Here is a 24,272-nt window from a genome sequence, read left to right as displayed (position 1 = left end):
GAGCCAAAGGCAGATGCTTAGCAACTAAGCCACCCAGGTGCCCCAAAGTGACATGTTTTAAATGCCCTTAAATGGTACAGATTTGGGTGCACCTGGCTGACTCAGTTGGTAGAACATGTGACTCTTGATCTTGTGGCCATGAGTATAAGAACCATGTTGGGAATAGAGTTTACTTTAAAAAAATTTTTTAAAAAGTAATGATAATACCAATCAAATGATACAGATTAATTTACGAGTAAATATTTCAACTAAAACTATTCTCCTCTTATTATTAACAGAATATCCAAGGTATCTCCAGGCACCCAATTCAAATTACTAAACCACAGGATTTTAAAGGTAACACATTTCTCTCTACCTTGCTGAAGTCTTGGGTAACATTTCCGAAAAACCTGCAAGTATTTATAATTGCTTTTCTGGATAACTAACTTATTTGTCTTCCTCAAGTTCTCTGTATTTGCATGACCAAGATTTAAATACACATTGAAAAATAAAACACAGCTAAACTGATAAGGCACCTCCCTTTCAGCAGTTTACAAGTTAAAATAGATGATAATTATACAAGGAAAGTAGCTCCCTTCCCACCATTTCTCCCCCACCAACTTCCCAATAGAGAAACAAACAAACATACAATAGAACTGGCTTTTATTAAAGTCTGAAACCTACTGGAAATGTTTATAAAAGCATACTAACACTGTTCTTTCTTCTGAGCTCTTCCACTGAAATGCTGACAGATTTCTAAAAAAGAAAAAGGTCACATCTAAGCAAACTAGGTTCTGTGACCCATCCCCCAACTCCTGCACCCTTGGTGGGGTGCTCCTGCCTCGCTGCTTTGGTCACTACGAAACAGTGAAGCATGACCGGGGTCCTTTTCAAATACACAGTCACCCATAAGCAGGACCCGTGGAGGTGACCATGAGCACCCTTGTCTCCTACTGCCCTTCAAAACATGTGCTATGCATCATAGGACCCCACAGATTCCCCAAACCCTGTCTTCTAGGCGGTGAGGCTCCGGGGGCCTCCAGAACATTTTTACCAGAGTATGTTCAATGGTCCGTGTTTGTTTCCTCACCAAGAATTCTAGACAGAATGTAAAATTTTAACAACAGAGAGCCTACTTTACTCTCAGCAGTACCATTTGCTTTTAAATTATATTAATAAAAATATTCAGAAAAGTCAGAAATCTGGACTCTTGACTTTGGAATGATATTAAACTCCATGTGAGCAATGGCTATGAATCAGCTTATGACCAAATTCACCAAGTACTCTTAAAATAATGTTTCAGGTCTAGAAGGCACGGTGCTCACCATCTCCCCGAGGAGCATGTTCGTTGCCCCCGATGGCTACACCTTCCTGGCAGCAGGTATGTGCAAACCATGCCAGACAGATGCCCTGTGTCACAGTGGCTCACTTTACACGTTTCATGTTTCAAATACTTGGATGGTAGATAATTCAAAGGTGCTTACAGAATTCCTCCTTTAGAGCAAATCCTAAAGCAAATATTTATCTGAAGGAAAGATTTCTTGTGCACAGTAAATAAGAACAGATCTGCTTCGATGGTTCCTCACCTTCTCTAGACCCAAGGTGCCCCCTCATGGTCCCACCCAGTCTGCCCCTCCTTTCTCCTCTTCGCCCTCATCATGCTCGCTGCTCTGCCCTGCTCGCTCCCTGCAGATGGGCTGGCCTCCAGCCTGGACCAGTCCCACCTCATGCCCTCCTGGAACCCCTTCACTGAACACCATCTTGCTCCCTCCTTTGCCTCTTCTGTGCCTTTGCTCCAGTGTCACTTTCTTGAGGAGGTGTTCCTGACCACACTCTCCCTCCTGAGCCTCCTTTCTCGATCTGTCTTTTCCACTTCACTTCTCATCCTCTGACAGACCAGATAACTCATGCACTTTGTCTCCTGCTCCTAGAACATGGGGTCCATGAAGAAACGCCTGTCTGTTTTGTTCACTGTCAAATCCCAGTCACACTGCCAGGCACCTGAAGGCCCCTCTAAACTTGTGATGGACAGGACAAACAGAGAAGTGCCTATGGCCTTCCCCAGAGGTGTTGCGGGCCTCACAGAAGGCAGGATCAGTCCCTTAGACTTGCAGACCCAGGAATGGCCAGTGGCCCTGAGGCCAGAGGACCCTGGCGGGGGGCAAGGGGGGATGTTGCCCTTGATGCTGCAGTGGGGACAGAAGGCTGAGGGCGGGCTGTGGCGTAGGTAGCAATGATGAGGGACGCTGTTGGTAGATTAAGAATTAATGTGGGTTCTGTCCCCCAGACTTTTCACAGATTGAATTGCGCATTCTTACACACTTATCTGGAGATCCAGAACTTTTGAAGTTATTCCGGGAATCTGAAAGAGATGATGTATTTTCCACCCTGACTTCACAGTGGTAAGATACATGAGCTCACAATATTATCAGATCTGTAGGAATGCTGACATGATTTTAAAAGCCTGAAGTCTTTCCAAGGCTATTTTCACAAGAAGGAAATGATATTTTTCTCTAGTAGTTAATCCTTTTGAAAAGAGGAGTGGGTAACTAGAATGCCAAGATTTCCCTAATTATGAAAAAACTGATGGCTCTTCACCAAAAATGCAGCCGATCACTAGAGAACATAATAGAGATATTGGAAGAGTCCGAGGTGGGAGCGTGTGCTCCTCCACGCGGGTGTGCAAGCTGTAGGGCTGGGCCTGGGCATGTCCTCCCCACACTCCCGCCCCCCTCAGGGCCAGGAGCACATCAGGCTGGGAGGGACAGTCCCTGCCTGACAGTGACCTGCACTCACAGAGAATTCTGGAGGCAGACAGCCTTGGGTTTTGTGGGATAGTTTGGCAGTGTCCTCCAACGCCTGTCCTTGTGTGTCCTCGGTGTTCTTAGCATGTGACTTTTCCTTATCCTGGCTCTGGAACCCCTGCTGCCTCTTGTGCATAGCGGGCCAAAGAGGGAAGGAGTGGGCTCCCCCTGAGACCGCCCTTGCCGGGGACGGGAGTCCTTCCCAGAGCCCTGCTGGAGCAGCGTTATGAGGCTGCAAGGGGGGCTGGTAATGACCACTCTCTAGTCACAGTAGCCACCAGGGCCAGGTACGCTGCTGCCTGGAACTAAGTCAGTATTCTGCCAGGAGGAAGAAGAGGCACGGCGCCTGCTGTCCATCCCTTCCCTCCATCCCCCTGCAGTCCTCTCCTCCAGGCTGCCCCTCCTGGCGGCCTCCTCACCCATCCCACCTTATCTGGACGTTCGCTCACCTCAGTCACCCTCAAGGCACTGCTCTGCGACGGCTGGCCTCTGTGTTCTTGGGCCACCACACATCCCTCTCTGTCCCCCTCACTGTCTTTCTGAAGGCGTGTGAGCCCTGTGAGGGCAGGGCCATGTCCCCTCATCTGGGTCATCTGACCTGAGAGGGACCCTTACTAGTCTCTCATCAGCTGCTCCAAATGTTTTTAGACTTGCCACAAATGTCTACCTTTCTCTCTTAATCTCAAAAGAGAACCTCGTCTTTTACATGAATGACAAAGAAGGGGGCCTCAGACATGAGCCCCTGAACTTCTTCCCGCTTTGCCTCAGTGTGTCATTGTAGGTCCTCCTCCCAGTCTACAAAGTTTCCTTTCTCAAAAGAGGACGCATCCTCTATTGCCAAAATCAAGAAATCAGGACTGTGCATTGTACATCTCTAGGTAATGCAACACATTTACACATTAGTGTGAATGGCACCTCCTAGAATTGTGTAGTACACAACCAGTACAATTTTACACAGCAGTCCTCATGTGGATTCCCTTTATTTTCCATTTTTACTCTAGCATTGTTCATTTCCCCTTGTTGACTTGACCTCCCTCTGCCCCCACTGAAAACAACAACTGTCTAGGGTTGCCTTCAGGGAAATCCTATTTTCAACCCCATTGGAGCCCTTTAGTTACTGTTTAGGTACAAAAGAAAGTCTACACTTACTCCTTGTTCTTTCTCACTGCTGGCTTATTCTTGCTTTTTTGAATAAACTTTCACTTTACCCACTTAGGCTTTTCTTCTTCCAGTTTGGAGCCTGGAACTCCTCCCATCTAAGACAGTGACTACCTTTCTTTGGGGTGCAGTCAGTGCTGAGGTCCGCAGCTTCAGCACGAGCATGCTCAGGCACTGCCCACCTGCAACCCCCAGTTCAAAGGCTCTGCAGGGGTCAGTCACTGACCCTGGGCACCTCCAAGTCCCATACTCTCTCCTTGCCCACTGCTCTAGGGAGTTGCCCTTCTCCTTGGTGGGCTCCATCGGTTCTGTTTAAAATTGAGATATCATTTACATACCATAAAATTCACCACAAAGTATACAATTTAGCAGTCTTTAATACATCACAAGGTTTTGCAACCATTGCCACTGCCTATTTCCAGAACATTTCCATCCCTCCAAAGAGAAACCCCACTCCCGACTCACATTCTGTCACTCCCTGTTTTTCCTTCCCCCCTGGACATAGCTAGTCTCCTCTGTCTCTCTACATCCGTCTGTTCTGGATTTTTCACATTAATGGAATCGTACAATATGTGGCTTCCTGTGTCTGGCTTCTTTCAATGAACGTAATATTTTTAAGTTTCATCCTTGTGGTTGCAAATATCAGTACTTCATTCCTTTTTATGGCTGAATGGTATTCCACGATCTGGAATCATATATTCTGTGTATTTTGATTTAAACAAGCCAATAATCTTCCATCTGTTTATCCTTTCACAGTTGATGGGCATTAATCCTGCTGTGAACACTCACATACAAGTATTCGCATGAATATGTGGATTCATTTCTAATGGGTAGATACCTAACAGAATTGCTGGTACATAGAGTAATTCTGTGTTGAACTTTATTTTCTTGTGGTAGAATACAATAATATAGGATTTACCATCTTGGCCATTTTAAAATGTACAAATCAATGGCAACCGTATTTAATTTTTTGAGGAACAAAAGAGCGACACGACTTTACAGTCTCACAAGCAGCTGTGGGGTTCCAATTCAGTACTTCCTATTATCTGTGTATTTGGTTCCAGCTGTCCTGGTGGGTGTGAGGTGTTGTCTCCCTGGGGTCTGACTCGTACTCTCTGATGACTGAGTAGGCTCAGCTCCTCTTCCTGCTCATCTTTTGTGCTTTATCTTTGCCTCTTTCCCCTCCTCTGCACCTGGAACAGAGGTGCTGACCCAGCTTCTTCCCCGAAGATGTCTCTTCTTATGTTTCACTCTCCCTCTAGTGAGGATATCACATAATACAGAGTTTTTAAAGCATGTAATAGATTTGGTTACATCCCTGCCCTCTCTCCAGAGGTATGGAAAACAAGGACAAGGAAGAAAATAATAAAGATAAAAGCAGAAATCAATAAAATCAAAACTAGGAAAACAATAGAGAAAATCAATGAAACAAAAGCAGATTCTTTAAAAAATCAATAAAATTCATAAACCAACAACAACAGAAAAGAGCACACGAATCATCAATATCAGAGATGGATAGAAGATATTAATACAGATCCCAGAGACATCAAAAGGCTAATAAAGGAATATGAAAAACAACTTTATGCTAAAAAATCCAAGAATTTAGGAGAAATGGACCAATTTCTTGAAAACCACAAACTACCAAATCCCAACTAAGGTAAAATAAGTAATCTGAATAGTCCTACAATCATTAAAGAAATTGAATTTGTAATTTATAAGTTTCTGAAAAATAAAGCTCCAGGACTGGATGGTTTCCCTGGAATATTTTACCAAACATTTAAAGAATTAACACCTGGGGGGCCTGGGTGGTTCAGTTGGTTAAACAGCTGCCTTTGGCTCAGGTCATGATCCCAAGGGTCCTGGGATCGAGCCCCCCATCAGACTTCCTGCTCAGTAGGGAGCCTGCTTCTCCCCCTCCCTCTGCTCCTCCCTACTGCTTGTGTTCTCTCTCTCTCTCTCTCTCATAAATAAATAAAATTTTTTTAAAAAAATTAACACCTGATTATATATAGCTTCTTCCTGAAAAATAGAAGAGAAAGGAACACTTCCCACTTCATTCTGTGAAGTTGGTATTTAATATGATGCTTAAACCAAAGAAAATAAAAGCTAAATAAATCAACAACAACAGCAAAACCCAAACCCTCTGCAGACCAATATCACTCACAAACTTAGGCGCTAAAACCCTCAACAAAATATCAGCAAGCTAAATCCAGCAATGTCTAAAATAATTATTCACCATGTCCAAGTGGGGTTTATTCCAGGCATTCAAGATTGCTAAACATTTGAAAATCAATTAATATAATCCACATGTAATTAAGCTAAAGAATAAAAATAATGTGACTATATCCATTGACTCAGACAAAGCATTTGACAAAATCCAACATCCATTCATGATAAAAATGCTCAGGGAATTAGAAAGAGAGAGGAACTCCCTCAACTTGATAAAGAGCATCTTCAAAAAACCTGCAGCTAACAGCACATTTCATGGTGAAAGCCTGAATGCTTTCCCTCTAAGATCAGGAACAACTTGTTAGTATTGAATGTTGAAGCTCTAGTCACTGAATGAGGCAAGAAAAAGACACAAATGGTTTGCAGATTGGAAAGGAAGAAATAAAACTGTCTCTGTTTGCAGATGACATAGTTGTCTATATAGAAGTCTCAAAGAACATACAAGAAAAGAGTTCTTTTAACCCCTAGAACAAGGAAGTTCAGCAAGGTCACAAGACACAATAATAACACATAACAATCCAAGTGCATTTCTTTTTTTTTTTTTTTAAGATTTTATTTATTTATTTATTTATTTGACAGAGAGAAATTACAAGTACACTGAGAGGCAGGCAGAGAGAGAGAAGGAAGCAGGCTCCCTGCTGAGCAGAGAGCCCGATGCGGGACCCAATCCCAGGACCCTGAGATCATGACCTGAGCCGAAGGCAGCGGCTTAACCCACTGAGCCACCCAGGTGCCCCCAAGTGCATTTCTATAAGCTGACAATGAACATCCAGAAAATCAAAATTAAAAACACAAGACAATTTAGAATCACTCCAGAGATAATGGAGTCATATGCAAAGTATCCAAAGATAATGAAGTATTTAAAAACTTGTTAACAAAGGATGCACAGGATCCCCCTGTGTTAGATGACAGAGGAGCAGGGAAAGCTGTCCAAGACAACCTAGTGAGTGCGGACACACTACACGCGTGCAGCAGAAGACCCAACATGGTAAATGTGTCCAGTCTTCCTAGACTTATATGTAGGCTTAATTCCAACCCCATGAAAACTGAGAGAAGTACTTTGTAGACACAAATTAGCTTAGTTTAGATTTATGTGGAAAGGCACAGGCCCTGGAATAGCTAAAACAATCTTGACAATAAAGTGGGAGGAATCACTACCTGATACGAAGATATAATATGCAGTAATCAAGAGAGTGGGGTGTTGGCAGAGACCAACAGAACAGGAAAGAGAAGCCAGAAATAGACCCACACAAATATGCTCAACTGATTTTTGAAAAAGGTCTGAAGTACTGGGCAGAAAATAATTCTCTTCAGATTCATGGTAAGCTGATCACCCAAAACCCAACTTGAGAAGCTCGTGTCTACATTGGATACTGTCTGTGTCTTTTCTGTATCTTATTAGCTTGTATTAGTTTTTGAGAGAACTTCAAAGATAAGAAGCTTTTAATATTTGCATGATGGTTGCCTCTAATTCCCCACACTTGTGACTTAGACTATAATTAGTTGCTGTGGAAATGATTTTTATGTTCCAAACAGAGGACTAGAATAGCACATGGTAAAAAGCCACAAGATCAAGTATACACTTAAAAATGTTTGTTTCCTGCAAATGTCTTATTGTTTGAAACTCAAAAAGCAAACAGGCAAGTTGATATTCTATTCTGGAAAATTTTTTTTAAGGATTTTATTTATTTATTTGACAGACAGAGATCACAAGTAGGCAAAGAGGCAGGAGGAGAGAGAGAGGGGAAGCAGGCTCCCTGCTGAGCAAAGAGCCCAATGCGGGGCTTGATCCCAGGACCCTGGGATCATGACCTGAGGCAAAGACAGAGGCTTTAACCCACTAAGCCACCCAGGCACCCCTATTGTGGAATATTTAATAACATTTCAAAGACTTACAATTTCCTTGAAAAACTTTTAAGGATACACAGATTACATATAAAAATGGAGATGCAGAACAAGTTTTCTGTAAAGCTGTGATTTGGTCAATGAAATCCTGAGACCACAAGAGCTGGGACCAATCTTAGAGTCACAGCCACCAGCTTCAGTATTTCCAAATGCATGTGGAAGACAGCCATTCTACACTGTGGGTCCAAGACAGGCCATAAGGCATCTTTCTACAGGGTAATCATTACATATTTGCCCCATTTCTAACAGTTATTACAAAATGCAGGTGAACACCTTTCCTTATTGGCTGTGCATTCAACTCAACATTTTCAGAGTGAAACTTGAAAAAGAATTTTTCACTGCAGAATATGTCCATTTTTCTTCTGCTTAAGGCCTCCTGGGTTGCTTTTCTGAGATATTCTCCCATAAGGCAAGTGTGGTAGATAGTGTTGTGAGCTACTCCCCCTCTCTGGGGAAAGATGGTGCTTCTCTACCCAGCAGATGTCAGACTTGGGCCTGTTACTTGCTTTGGCTAACAAAATGTAAGCAAAAGTGACATGTGTCACTCCTGAGTGGAGGCTTTAAGAATTTGCACATGATTCCTCTTGATTTCTTTTCTCTCTGTCACCATAGCTGGCCACATTGATAGAGGCCACTCTGTCGTCCTGCATTATATATGGCAGAGCAGCCTGGGAGCAAAGCGTAGTGAAGAGGAAAGATAAACTCTCTTTGTTATAAGCAGAAAGATTTGGGAGTAATTTATTATGGCAGCATCACTTTGCCTATCCTAGGATCTATAGGACTTGGTGCCAGAAGTAAGAGGTTGTATAACAAATCCTAAAACATGTGGCTTCAGAGAGGGGTGGCAGGCAATGAGGAGACACCTACTGGAGGCTAGAGGATCGCATTTGGTAAATGGTATAACATTCGGTGAAACTGTCTTTTGTGATCATTTGTGAGGCAAGTGATACCCTAATGAGCTGAGGCTTTAGGCAGAGCGGACCAGCAGAACACTAGGACATGCTCTGGTTGGTCTTGTCTGCATGTGACAAGGTACTGTACAAAACAAACTCAGAGAAGAATTGGCCAGTGTACAAGTAGGCATGAAGGGGAAGAGAAATTCCAGAAAATTGGAGTCTTTAATGCATTTGAATATAGAAATGATTTTCGTCTCTAACTAGTAAAAGATGAATCTGAAAAAGGTTTTGAGCAACAAAGGCCAATTAAAATGTTGCCTTTAGCAAATTAAAGGTGTGGCCTTAATGCCTACTGTTATAGACTCTGAAAGAATCAAGGAGGCACCCAGAAGTTTTTAGTTAGACCACATAGCTCTGGACAAAAAGAGATTAGCAGTGGTTTTCCCACAAACTCCTGCTAAACTCAAGGTACCTGCAGTAAAGCCTAGAGAGAGGATACACCTCCAATTGAATTATGGATGGGTCTGTTGGCACATGGAACTGAAAGAAGTCAAATGGAACTGATTACGTTTCTGAGAGTTGTACTTCCCAGGGGACCACCAGTCTGGACAAAAGAGACGTCGATTGTTTAAGACTTAAGCCTGCAACCCTACATCTTCTACGGGAAGAAGTCATCTGGGAAATAGGCTCAACCTCAGGGAGAGAAGATATCTCACTGCCCTCTTATATGTAGCCAAGAAATACAATAGAAGAGGAAATCCCAGGAGATGGATAAAAGGTCATGGAGAGCAGAGGACTAGGAATATACTCTTGGGGAACAGATTCAGGGCCTCCTCAAAGACCCTCTTTCACCCCCAGAGAAGGATCTTCTCAGCACGTACCCAATGAGAATGCTGTGGACCACTGACTGCCTTGCGTCTCACTCTTCCCCTTTCCAGACAGGTGTGTTCGCTTTGGTCATCTCGTGCCGCCCAATAGCCATACCTCACCCATGTTCCAGCAAAGAGCCTTGACTTTTTAGCCCATCAGCCTGCAGAGCAAGAGGAGCCACATCAAGACCTGACATAAAGATGATCACAAAATCTTGATGGCCTGCTCAGATGGGACTTTGGATTGTCACCTTCGCAAGGGAGAGGAAAGCATGTATGTGTGACCAGAAGGGTGGACCGTGGTACAATACATTATTATTCAAAAATCTTTGTTTTTCTCCCCAGAGAAAGAGTGTACTTTCTCACCCGTTGACTCTGGCTTGGCTAAGTGACTTGCTGCAGCCAATGGCATGTGAATGGAAGTGATGTTTGTCACCATTGGGTCACACGTGATTCTCCAGGCTGTCTTCTTCCTCTGCCATGACAGCCATCACTGTTCCAGATACGGGCTGGGCTGCACTCCTGAATCACAGGATATAGGTTACATGAGGCAGAACCTCAGCAGACCCACGGCAGGGGTGCTGGTGAACAAGGACCAGTCCTCTCTCAGGTAGGTCTCTGACTACAGCCTCGCCTGTCCTTGCCACACAGCAGTGGTGCTATCTGCTTCTTTAGTAAGTTTGTACCAGGCTTCAGTAATCTCTGAGTGCTCTGGGTACTCCAGGCTTACTCCAGGCTGATTTTCCATGACCGCCTAAGATGTTCTATGCCTAGAAGGCCAAGAACAACTTAGAGGGGTTTTGTTGCACTAACAGTGCTGAAGAACCTCCTTGCAACCTTGTGATTTGGGTTCCTGGGGCACACTGCCAGATGAAGGAGGAGCCAACCTTATAGGCCACATCCTCTGGAAAGTTACATGACCCCCTGTGCAACTTTCTTCTGTGCACAACTCACCCTGTACTAGATGTCCTAACATGTGGCTATTTGAGTGGGGCTGTTTTTTAAGTTTTAATTCATGAGACTATTAAAGAATAAATTTCTAGTTAAGATGTAAAAAAAGGAAAGATCACAAGAGACTATTGTTCTAACCCTAACACTAAAACCAAGATTAATAAATTACAAAATTAGTTTTTCTAAATTTACCAGCAAGCTGAGGATATAACTAAGTCAACAGAACTCCAGACAGAGATGAGCCCTTCACAGAAATGAAGAAACCCGAGGCTTTTCTCATCACTAGTGGAGGGCCAGCAGGGGAGGACTTTGTCTTAAAATGGGGAGGAAGAGACCAGCTAAACTTAATTACATGTGGGCTGGTGTGACAATTCTAAAGTGGCCCAGCTACAGAGCCCATCACTTATCATCTCTGTCCCATGAGTCTTCACAGAGGGTCTTGGGGCAGATATCAAGGCTGAGGGCAGGGCAGGTGCAGCTGAAAGTAGTCAACTCACAGCATCCCAGGGCCTTCAGCCTCCAAAGGCTGGGTTATGGTGGAAGTCTAGGAGAGCCCACAGCCCTCTAACAGGCATTCTAGTACAGGAGAACTCTCCCACGGTGTGAAAAGCTGGGTGAGACAGGAGGGCAAGGTGAAATTCCTAGCAACCCAAAAAGCTGGCAGCGGATTGGTAACACAAAGTGAGATTGACTATGGTCTGAAACACTGACGGTGTAAACTGTGAAGCTCCGAGAAATCCTGGCAATTGTGCCACTTCTCAGACTGCTGACCCCTGGAAGGGAGATTTCTGGTCCCACTTTCAGAACATTACAAGCCAATAATGAACTGAATCAAACCAAAGTTAAATAAAGTCCAGACCCAGACCAACCACAAATCAAATTGACTTTGCTCCCAGCTCTAGTGACCCAATATAAAAAAGTGGTATATCCTTTTTAGGAACTATGTATGTACTTTAGTCTCTACTTTCCTTTTGTGAAAAATGTCTAGCAAATAATTTTTTAACATTTTAAGACCTAAGATATAAGAAAATGTGCTTACGACCAAGAGAGTAAGCAGCAATATAAGTCAACCAAAGAGATGGCCCAGATGTTGGAACTATCAGAAGAGATTTTTTTTAATTATAAAAATGCCAAAGTATCTAAATGAACAAGTAGACAATATGTGTTAAGAGGTGGTTAATTTTAATAGAGATGTGAAAACAATAAAAGGACTCAAATAGAAATGTAAAAGATGAGATATACAATGGCAAGACCAAAAATCCATAGATAGCTTCACAGCAGACTGGACCCAGTGTAGGAAAGAAACATCAACTTGAAGACAGACCAGTAGGAAGTGTCCCAGATGAAACAAAAAGAGGAAAAAAGTGAAAACCACCCAACCAACCAGAGAGTCCAAGATATGCAAGGCAATATAATGGTTTAACCTGTGTATTTTTGGCATCTTATGAGGAGAATGAAGAGTCTGAAGGTAAAATGGCTGAGAACTTTGCAAAATTTATTAAAGATATCGATCTGCATATACAGAAAGCCCAACAAATCCCTAATAAGTTAAACATGAAGAGAACCACACATTAGGCACATTACAGTCAAACTCACAAACGCCAAAGAGAAAGAAAAAACCCTGAAACCTGCAGAGGGAAAAAGACACGTTATATAGATAGAAGAGTACTGACTTTTCCCAGAAACAGTGGAGACCAGAGGATGAAGTGATGACACCCTTGCTATGCTGAGAGAGTCCATCTAGATTTCTGTATCCAGAATTATCTCCCAAAAATGAAGGCAAAGTAAAATAATTTCAGATTTACAAAATCTGAACAAACGTGTCTTAGCAGACCTGCTCTACTTTGATACCAAAAGCACCCCTTCAGGCTGGAGAGCATGAGGCCGCTGGACCTGGAGCTACAGGCAGGAATAAAGAGACCGGAGACAGTGAGGACAGATACAGAAACTTGCTTAGCTTCATTTTACATAGTTTATTTTAAATATTTTGTATAGTTCTACATCTGACTTATATATGGTTTTGAATTCTTGAAAAGATTTTAAACAGTTTTTTAAGTTTACAGTGTAGAAATAAAATAGAATCTGTATATGAGTGAAACCATAGGATAATTCACTCATACGTGGAATATAAGAAACAGTGCATTCGTGCCCTGTACTGGCTACCAAAAAAAAGAGAGAAAGAAAGGAAGGAAGGAAGGAAGGAAGGAAGGAAGGAAGGAAAAGAAAAGAAAAGAAAGAGTGCAAAAGACCATAAGAGAAGGGAGGGAAAAACTGAATGGGAAGAAATCAGAGAGAGAGACAAACCATGAAAGACTCTTAACTCCAGAAAACAAACTGAGGGTTACCGAAGGGATGAGGGTGGGGCTGGGGTCACTGGGTGACAGGCATTAAGGAGGGCATGTAATGTAAAGAGCACTGGGTGTTAATACACAACTGATGAACTGTTGAACACTGCATCTGAAACTAATGATGTACTGTGTGGCAGCTAATTGAATTTAAATTTAAAAAGAAGAAAATGTAAGACATAAAAAGTACAATGGGGAGGAAGGTAAGAATGTGGAATTATGTTATTTCAAGGTTCTCACACTGCCCGTGCTGCACTGTAATTGTATCTCAAGGCAGACTGGCGACTTGAGGATGGGTGTTGTAATTTCTAGGGCAGCCTGTAAAACAATATCTAGACAAGTCAGTGCAGGAGATAAAATGGGATATTAAAAATATGTGGTTTGGGGACGCCTGGGTGGCTCAGCTGGTTGGGTGGCTGCCTTCGGCTCGGGTCGTGGTCCTAGCGTCCTAGGATCGGGTCCCACATCGGGCTCCTTGCTCAGCCGGGAGCCTGCTTCTCCCTCTGCCTCTGCCTACCACTCTGTCTGCTTGTGCTCACTCTCGCTCCTCTCTCTGACAAATAAATAAATAAAATCTTTTAAAAAAAAAAATATGTGGTTTGGGGCACCTGGGTGGCTCAGACAGTTAAGCATCTGCCTTCGGCTCAGGTCCTGATCGGAGAGTCCTGGGATCCAGCCCCGTGTCAGGGCTCCTTGTTCAGCGGGGAGCCAGCTTCTCCCTCTGCCCCTTCCCACCACTTGTACTTGCTCTCTCTCTCAAATGAATAAATAAAATCTTTAAAAATAAAAATTAAAAAAATGTGATTCACCCAAAAGAATTCAAGAAAGGAGGAACAGAGAACAAGATGCAAATGGTGTAAACAAAACTAAAATACTGAGATGAGAAGTTTAAACTGCAAAATGAAGACCATTTCTAGAAATAAAAAGAGACATTTCATGGTGATAAAAGACAAATTCATCAAGAAGGTGTGACCATCCTAAACCTGAATGTACCTAATAAGAGAACTTTAAAAAGCTTGAAGCAAAAATTGACAGAACTAAAGAGAGAAACAGAATGCATTTTACTTATTCAGTCACTGAAACAGCCCTTGCTTTTCCCAAAGCGAAATGTATTTTTAAATGAGGTTCAATAAATATGTAATTAAGATGTCACACTATTACTCTTTAGGAGACACATTATGGCATTGATTTCAAGATACATGCATTGCAAACATCTGGTTATCACACATTACTATTTTTTCCTGGACTCCATGTAGTGCTTCTGTACAAAAGTTCTGCTGCGATGACTGATGACAGTAAAGGCTCCTCTCACTTTGGAGATTTTTTCTTTTCTTTCTCCTTATCCAGTCATTTTCTCCTGAGTGTACTGTTTGATCTTCCAGACTCTTCTAGTAAGAGGTTGAGCGGTTCTGTGGTGTGATTAATTCTTTCCAATATTCCTACAAGAATTGGCAATTTTTTAAAAGATTATTTATTTATTTATTTGACAGAGATCACAAGTAGGCAGAGGCAGGCAGAGAGAGAGAGGAGGAAGCAGGCTCCCCGCAGAGCAGAGAGTCCGATGATGCGGGGCCCGATCCCAGGACCCTGGGATCATGACCTGAGCTGAAGGCAGAGGCTTTAACCCACCGAGCCACCCAAGTGCCCCAAGAATTGGCAATTTTTAAACAACTCAGTGGTTTATGGGCCTTCAGAGTTTCCTAAGGCTACCTGTTCTCTAAAACATCCCAGGAATGACATAGGCAGGTTAATGAGCACCGCGAGATGGTCAAGTCCTGTTGATAAGCGGAATCATTCCCAGTGGGAGTGGATTATTCACTGTTTCTTCTTGTCAAAAAGGAGAGTGGCTTTGCGTGTCTGATGACCATGCTCATTTTGCTGCTTTCCCACTGCGGTGCTGAAGACTAGTGCTTCATACAAAAGGGGAATGGGCCGTGGGGGGGAAGCGGTAAATGTCAGCCACCAACCTCTGGTACCACCAGGGACATCTCTGGTCAGCCACAGCCGAGCTCCAGAGTTTGGGCAACACAGAGAGTCACAATGCATGCCTTGCAGGGAGAAAACTAGGAGGGAAGAATTAGGATAATACTCCCTTTAGAGTATTCTGAAATTTTAATGGATTTCATTACATGTAATGCAATGAATAATTTATTCTGGAGCCCCATAGAGATTTGGAAGAAAAGTTGGCAGAACTTGGTTTTGTTCCGATGGCCTGTGCACATCCTCTCTTCTGTGCCCAGAAGGCTTCTATCTCTCTTTCTTCTCTGCTTTATGTCCCTTTGACAATACAAACAGCACTCACTGTTATGCCTTGCATTGTTTTATACTCATTTAATACCAACAAGAACCTAATAATAGTATTATTCCCCCATCTTTTTGGTAGACTGAACCCGAGGTTGTTTTAGTAACAGACAAAGTCACACAGTCGCTGCCTAAGCCCCATGATCCATATCCAGTGCGTGATTCTAGAGCCATAGCCCTTAACCCTTGGGAGGTTAGGGAGTAAATTCCCCACTCTCTTCCTTAGCCTCCTACTGACAGGGCTTCCACTGGGATTATCAGCTGAAGAGATGTGCAGGGTGAAGCCCTGCACACCAGCCCCAGTGGACGCGCTTGGAGGAGCAAGTCCCAGGGTCTAGGCAGTCTTCCTGGAGGCAGATATGGAATCGATGAGGTCACAGATGCAGCCACAGCCACAGCTCCCCCAAGAGGAGGAAGGACACCCTACTTCTCACCCTCTGAGGTCTGCCAGGGTGAAACTGCAGCACATCAGGGTCCAATTCCTCAGGACACGGGACAGCATGGGGACCCTAGGAGGTAGGAATGGGAAATGCCATTCAGAAAGCTACAGAGAAGCATGTCAAGGAAACAGACTTCACAGCCCTGATGGAGCTGGAGTGGAAAGTGTCTGGTGGCGTAGTCAGATGGGCCACTCCTGCCCCCAAATTGAACCTAGCCCCATTCTGCAAAAGTTGCCCAGCAAGGGCAGGACTCACTGCAAGGGAGGGCAGACCGCGTATTGGAGCTGGGGCTGAGCAGTCGCCAGGTCATTCCTCCCCTTGTGACAAGAGAGCTGGTGTGCCAAGGACCCTGCACCTTCTGCCTTCCAGTGTAAATGCTCCTGACGCTTTACCCAGCACCCTTTTCCCATCATCCACCTGTTCTCAGGACGACCTCTTCCCTTCCCTGGCTTCACCTGGGCTCCAGGTTCAGCTGTGCCATCAGCTGCTAGTATGATGAGATTTTTTTTTTTTTCATTTATAAAATGGGGATATGGATGTCTACCTCCCACGATGATCCCACTCATCTACTCAATAAATACATGAACATCAATCACATGATTCAGCCGTGAAGACAGTTCGTCAGTGGGAAGGATGGACCTTATGCAATGCAACTGAATATTTCATCACATTTTCTAAAAGGTCATAAAAGAGAAGTACAAGTGCAGAGAGGACAATGGACCATGCCCTGTCCTAGCCCGTGATCAGAGAGGCTTCCATGAAGGGGGTGACTGAGCTCTCAGGCAAGAAGATGTGCAGAAGAGAAGGGAAGATGGCAACAGGCCAGTGGCAGTGAAGGCACAAGGCCCTCAATGTCGAAGGTGAGGCCCAGGTGCCCAGAGTGTGGGAGCCTTGGGACGTGGCGGTGCGGCCGTCCCAGAGTGCCTCTTGGTCTGAGCACCAGGCCAGCAGCTCTAGGTCTTGGTGGTAGCCCCCACAACTGTCCCACAAACACTGAGAACTCAGCATGTCTGGAAGAGGTCCGCACCAGCACTCAGTCCCTGCGGGGGCCAGCCTCACCCCACCCTTCCTCCTTCTCATACCCTGGTTCCAGCCATGCTGGTGTTACCTTGGGGCCTCTTCCCTTCCTGACCTCAGTTCAGGCCCTTCTTACGGCCACATCTACTGTTGTACCAACTTCACATCCTCCCCATGGCCACCGCCTTATCTCGCTAGGATGTGGCCCGGCCGCGTGACCCCTCTCGACCTTCACTGGCTGATAAGACTCCCCCTCTGCCAGCTGGCAAACCCCGGCAGGCCCACCTGTGAGAGCCAGGAGCAAGAGAGGCGGCTGATGCTGCCACCATTCACGGCTGAGCTGTTTGATGTCCTACAGAGAGAAGCATCACAGCTGGAAAGAAGGAGAAGGATCGTTTCATGAAGACGGCGTCATTACCTGACCAGGAAACCAAGAGAATCAACGAAAAGAAACCCCTCCATACCAGGGTCTGGAGAAGTCTAGGAGTAAATGAGCACCCAGAAACTGCTTCCTGCTCAACACAACCAGTTACGAGATGTGATGGGGGAAAGATGCAGGGAGGAAGATACAACTATGATAAGCTTAGCAAAAATGTGCAAGATCTAGATTAAAAAAAAATTAAAATTTCAAAAGATAGGCAATCTCAATTTTAAAAAGATGTCTTTACACCAATGCATAAAATATAGATGTGCCCTATGTAGATATGCCAAAAAAGTCCATGGAATTTTTTTTAGTAACTAGACAAACCTGGAGTTAATGGTGCAAAAATAATCCATAATAACCATGAAAAAATATTAAAGATGAGCAGTAAGGAAGACCAAGTCCTACCAAATACTAAAACATAAAGCCACAGTTACTAAAACATTATGGTATGGGTACAAAATGGAATAGATCAATAGAAAAAAATGAAGTCCAAAAATAGACCCACATATAGATATAAATTAATATATGATTTAAAAAATACTAATTTAAGTGAAAAACAGGCTCTCGAATGATCTGTTCAAAATCCTCTGACAGAGTGTGTTTTATCCAGCCAGCGCCTTATGTCCTGGGGGAGGACCATGGTGGCATTCTCACCCAGCAGGCGAGCCTTTCGTTTAAGTGGCCTGCGTTCGCATCATTAAAGCGAATGTCAAGTACGACAATCCATCAGAATTACTGGGGCCTGTTGAGATGAGCCCACTCCCTGGACATGGCGTAGATTCTGAAGCCTGGGAGCCCTGTGGACATCCTGAGGGAGACTCAGAAGGACAGTGGAGGGAACGCTGTCCAGCCCAGTGTTCACATGCCTGGGAAGCCAGGAAGTAAGTTTACGTGGACTTCCCCATGTGAGATTTTTTCAAATTGGGTCTTGAAGAGGTTTCTTTCTCCACAGCTGCAAGGCAGGGGGAACATCTCCTTCACTTATTTCTTAGACATTTTTTTTTTTTTTTAAACTATGAAGACTTGCCTTTTTAGGGCCAGACTCTGGAATTTCTTTAGTTAGCATTATAAACCAAAGACAGATGCCCAGAGATGAACTTGCCTGAAGAAATGAAGGGCCTGAAGAGGAGCTGGGGCCGCGGGAGGCAAGTGCACAGTCAGGCCCTGCTTTCTTCCAGGTGTCCCCACGAGCTGGGTCTGAGGGGATCACCAGGTTCAATGGTGTGAGGGCCAGTGTCTGAGCGGGCTTTGGAGTACTGGAGGGTGCAGAACTCAGGTATCCTGGGGCTCTGGTGGCCCGTGGTTGTCTGTTCACAGTTCAGAGTGGGGCCATGACGGTTTGCTCAGAGCCCTCAGCCCAGTGAGCAGAGGTCCTCGGCCGGCAGACCTCCCTTCACAACACCACATTGGGGACATGCCCTCAGGTAGAGGCAGTGGTCCCTTTCCAGGGCCTTCCCTCTGGTTGGGAATCCTCTAGTTCATTGTCCTCCTCATCCTCATCTGTCTGGGATTGTATAGGCCTGTCCAGGCTCACACCGAGGGGACCTGAGGGGGGTGACAGCTGGGGAGTTGGGGCACTCCTACATTCAACCCCCCGTATCCCCACGCTGGGTATCACCTGTTCTCTCAGCTGTCACCCCAGCCTCCCCTGCCCCCACCATCTTTTATAAATGTGCAGAAATGGAATCCCTTGCTGCTGGTAGCCCCTCTCCTGCTCCCTTCTTTCTGGTGATTTATTTTGATTCCTTTGCCTTATTTCAGCAGAGCCTCAGGAGGGAGCAGAGACAAGGCTTAACTAGGGCCTTGTGGGTTGGCTCTCGGCAAGGTGGCTGTAAGGCAGAGGGGTCACACATCGTCTTGGGGAGGCTGACAGGCTCAAACCAGAAGTCAGTAGAGGGGTCAGAACCAGCAGGTTGGAGTTGATAAGGTTTAGGATATGGGGCGGGGGAAGTCGGGGGCTGTCAGGCCTGGGTGCATGGTGAGGAGCCATGAGGAGGGGGTCCAGGGGGAGGACCCAAGAGTCCAATCCATACCTGTGCAGTTGGAGAGTCTCTACTGCATTTACAGAGAGCACCAGGCGGGTAGGTTCAGCAGCCCGAGCTCGGAAGGAGGTCTGGGTTGTCATGGCAGACTCTCAGGAGCTGGCAGCTGTCATCAGTGCACTTGAGAGGGCTGCAGCTGTGTGCACGTGTATGCATGTGTGTGTGCCCTGCTCGTGCAAATTTCTGGGGCTCAGTCTGATTCATCACCGCCCTTGCAGCCCTGCACAGCCCTCACCTCCCCCGAATAGGCATGAGCTCAGGGCACCACCCACCGCTGGCTGGGATGCCCCTTGGGACCCAGGAGACCAGTGAGTGGACAGCCCTGATCCCTGAGCTGAGGACTAATCTGCCATCTGGGCCCTGCTTCCTCCTGAGGCCACAGAGGCCACGGAACCATCAAGTGTGGTCCGACCGGGTCCGTGGTAGCCCCACTGCTGGGCTCAGGGCCATGCGGGTCTCCCCACTCTCTGCACCTCATTCTCTCTGAAGCCAAACTCCTTCTCTGCCTGCCTTGTGGGCTCAGCCAGGGGAAGGTGCATCCCAAGGCCTCCCAACAGGGTGGCTGGGGCCGTCGGGTCTCCCACTTCTGGCAACACAGAGACGCCCCCAGAAGTACAGCTTTGCTTCCAGGAACTTGATAGCAGGTTAAGGTCTGCACTTCTCCCCCTAGTCCCCTCTCAGGCAGCTGCCCCACTGCATGCTGGAACTGTTTCCCTGCATCTGTGTGATAATAACATACAGTCAGACCTCATCTTTGCCGGTCCATTCTGTGGAAAGTGAGGTGGCCTTTATTTGCATTTTACAGGACAAATAATGTTCTGTGAATTAGCCATTCTGATTTACCCTTCTAGAAATTATCTTTATATCCTCTGGCCAGTTTTCTATTTTTTCTTAATGACTTGTAGATGTTCTTTATAAATTCTGAGTATTACCCTATTTCTCCTTTATATGCCCAGCATATAGCTGTTAATTATCTCTTGAATTTTTTATGATGCTTTTTATCATACAGGATTTTAAAATTATGATGTAGACTACTTATCTTTCATTCCTGATTTTGGTTTGTATTGTGTGTGTCTTTTCATTATTACTCTCTTATTTGCAGAAACCTATATTTGCCTCTGTTTTCTTTAATTGCACTTAAGATTTGCTTTTTTTTTTTTTTTCCTGTTTAGGCCTTCAATGCATCTGGGCTCTGATCTTGTTATTTTGTGATACATAAAAACCAAGGTCTAATTTGATTTTTTTCCAGCATGGCAAGCCTGTGATCCCAGTGCAAGGTCTGGGAATGTCTGCCCTGTGCCCATGGCTTTCCCTCTGTCATACACCAAGGCCTGTGGGAATGGGGCTGCTGCCAGGCTTTCCATTCTATTCCATACAAGTGTTTATCCCTCCATGATATCTTGTTTTATGTTAATTTTCTCTATTTTTGTGTATGATATGAAATAGGCACTTAACTTTATAATTTTCCAAACAATCAGTTCCAACACTGTGTAGATTTGAAATGCCATGTCGTCGACTGTGTTTTCATATGTACTATGGCCTGTTTGCAGCTTTCTGTCTCCTTCGGCTGACTTCTCCGTTTCTACATGAGTGTCGCTTGTGGCCTTCCACGCCCAGCACAACCCACATATCCTCACTGCTCACCCTCTTTAACATCTTCCTGACTTCTCCTTCGGGCTATTTTTCAGGTACCTTAGAATCACTTTATAAAGTTTTCACCCCCAAATCCCACTGGCACTTGGGTGAAACTGCACTAACATCACTTAGCATGGGGACGATGACATCTGCCAGTGTGTCACCTCCAGTCCTGGAGTGTGGCTCATCTTCCACGTATCCTCACATCCCTTCCTTCATGAAGATTGGCACATTTCTTCTCAAAATTATTGTCAGGCATTTGGGTTTTTTTTTTTTACTGCCTATGGTGAGTGCAGCCCTTTTATTGTCTCTTCTGTCACATTTTGGCAAGGAAGTATTATGTATTTACTATGGGGTTTCTTTAAGACCTAATTTTTCTCCAGAATGTTCATTGGTTAGAAAAAAAGCTTAAAAAAATAAAAAATTGAAATTAAAAAAAAAAAGCTTAAATACTGTTTTAGATGTACATAGTGGCAAAGGTAGGACAAAGAGTTCCCATATATACCACACTGAGGTTCCCCTGTTACCAACATCTTACAATAATGCAGTACATCAGTCACAATTAATGAATCCAATATTGATACATTATTATCAACTGCAGTTCATACATTATTCAGATTTCCTCCGTATTTCCCCAATGTGTATGCTCTGTCCCAGCACCGTATCCAGATCACACATAAGTGATCATGTGTCCCTAGACTCCCCTAAACTGTGGCAGTTCTCGATTTACTGTCGATGACCTTGACATGTCTGAAGAGCGTTGGTCAGGTGTTTTTTTAGAGGGTTTCTCAAGATTTGTCTGATGTCTTCTCTGTGATTAGACCAAGGTCATGGTTTTGGGGGAGGAAGACCACAGAGGTGAAGTGACCTTCTCATCTCATCATTTGTGAACGTGACCTGTCACTGTGGCGTTGACCTCGGCCCCCTGAACAATGTGGTGTTTGTCAGGGTTCTCAACCATGACGTACCTTTGAGAGCAAGTCCCTAATCACAGCCCACAGATGGAGCTGGGGGTTATGCTCCATCTGCTGACGGACAGTTATTTATCTAAATTATTTGGAATTCTTCCACCCAGGCAAACTGTCTATTCTCTCCCACTTACTTATTTATTCCATCACTTATTATATATGTGGACTCATGAATATTCATTTTACTTTGGGTTATAACTCAACTACTTTATTTTCTTTCTTAAATTGTTACAGCTTTGGTCACCAGGAGCTCTTTCAGTTGGATCCTGTGTCCCTTTGACTTACGGTCTTTAGTGTGTGTGTGTTTGTGTGTGTGTGTGTGACTTCCTTACTCTCTGGCACAAGACGCTCCAGGCTCATCTTGTCTGTCTCCTGCCCCTGTCCTAGAATCAGCCATTTCTCAAGGCACCCTGGTTGCTTCTATGAGAGAATGGTATTAGAAGCCAAGGTCTAGGTGGTAGGTGTGCTCTTTGCTATAGAGGTGTCATTGCTTCTAAGCTCTTTCAGCCAACAGAGCAAGGAGATACCTGTGTGTGCTAACCAGCATGTTTACATATGTATCTAAAATATTTCCATATGTTTCCATATGTATGAAGCCATAAGGCATTATGTATGAAGCTAAACATACATGTTATACATACATGTTATATGCTAACTTAAACAGTTTCCCAAATGTCTTCTTAATGAATATCTTTAAACCACATTTTATTATTTCCTTAGGGTGAATTCCTAGAAGAGGAATGTTTGGGTCAGGGTATATTTGCACATTCTATGATTTTGATACATACTCCCCAAATGCCTTCAAAAAAGCTATACTAGGGCGCCTGGGTGGCTCAGTGGGTTGGGCCGCTGCCTTCGGCTCAGGTCATGATCTCAGGGTCCTGGGATCGAGGCCCGCATCGGGCTCTCTGCTCAGCGGGGAGCCTGCTTCCTCCTCTCTCTCTGCCTGCCTCTCTGCTGCTTGTGATCTCTCTCTGTCAAATAAATAAAATCTTTAAAAAAAAAAAAAAAAGCTATACTAATTTATTTTCCATGGAAATCATATCAGAATGCTCTTCACCCTGTACCCCTGCTAAGAGCATGTATTTCAGTTTTGTTTAATGTTAACCAATTTAGGGGTACCTGGATGCCTCAATTTAGGGGTGCCTGGATGCCTCAGTCATTTAAGCGTCCAGCTCTTAATTTCAGCTCAGGTCATGATATCAGGGTCATAAGACTGAGCCCTGTGTTGGGTTCTGTGATGGACATGGATCCTGCTTGAGATTCTCTCTCCCTCTGTCCTTCTTCCCCACCCTGCTCTCTCTCTCTCTCTCAAAAAACGGGGGGATACCTGGGGGACTCATTCAGTTAAGCATCTGCCTTCGGCTCAGGTCGTGATTCCAGGGTTCTGGAATCAAGCCTCACGTTGGGCTCCCTGCTCAGCAAAGAGCCTGCTTCTTCCTCTGCCTCTGCCGCTCCCTGTGTTTGTGCTCTCTTTTTGTCAAATAAATAAGCAAAATCTTTTTAAAGAAAAAAGTAACATTAGCCAATTTGATAAGTAAAAAAGTCCCTTGATACACTAAATTGCATTTGCTTAATTATCAATGGAAGCTGAACCTTCATTTATTCATCGATCATTTGTTTATCTTCTGTGAATCGTCTTTTATATCATTTTCCCATTTATATCAAGATATTCTGGGTTTTTTATTACTATTCAGGAGATACTTTTGTAATAAATTTATTAGTCCTCTGACAATTATGAAATAAATATTTCTCCTAGTTTTTTTATTGGCTTTTAATTATGTTAACTCTTTTTAATGTTCACGTTTTTAATTTTATACCATTGAATTAATTTGTCCTTTATTGCTTGTGTTTGATATTATCTTTTACTCTTTCCTATCCCCAAGTCATATAAATAGTCACTTATATTTTCTGTCTTTTATTATTTTATTTGTTATATTGAAATGTCTGGTCCCCATGGAATTTCCTTAGCCCATGTGATAAGCAGGGACCTGTGTTCACTGTGGAGCTTCCTGGCCCAAGAGCTGGGGTAATCACATTCACAGTGAGTAACACGCTATCATCATCAGTCCTGGGCAGGCCCCTCGATGGGGTTGTACAAAATAATACACTGTAAAAATAGCTTCGATGTTAAGAAAAAAAAGAAGAAAATTATAGAAAATTAAGAAATGATTGGAAATCAACAATAATAAAAAAACACACACAACATGTCAACGTTTGTGGGATGCAGGAAGAGCAGTACTTAGAGGGAAATTTAGAACAAAACACATTTATCAAAAGATAGAGCGTGTTAAAAACAAGTTAGGTAT

The 24,272-nt window shown here is 44.1% G+C and overlaps 1 protein-coding gene across 1 annotated transcript in view; it reads left to right on the top strand.

Moving 5' to 3' along the window:
* Positions 1–24,272, top strand: part of LOC132003788 (DNA polymerase nu-like) — a 106,712-nt gene that overhangs the window by 46,228 nt on the left and 36,212 nt on the right. The window contains exons 8-10 of the mRNA XM_059379538.1: positions 279–336; positions 1,283–1,360; positions 2,267–2,381. Of these exons, the coding sequence (XP_059235521.1) occupies positions 279–336; positions 1,283–1,360; positions 2,267–2,381 (251 nt within the window). The remainder of the gene's footprint in view (positions 1–278; positions 337–1,282; positions 1,361–2,266; positions 2,382–24,272) is intronic.

This window comes from Mustela nigripes, chromosome 1, assembly GCF_022355385.1.
Source record: "Mustela nigripes isolate SB6536 chromosome 1, MUSNIG.SB6536, whole genome shotgun sequence".
In the NCBI taxonomy this organism is placed as follows: Eukaryota; Metazoa; Chordata; class Mammalia; order Carnivora; family Mustelidae; genus Mustela; species Mustela nigripes.
The sequence above is the reverse complement of the archived record's forward strand: the minus strand, read 5'-3'. Positions and strand labels throughout refer to the sequence as shown.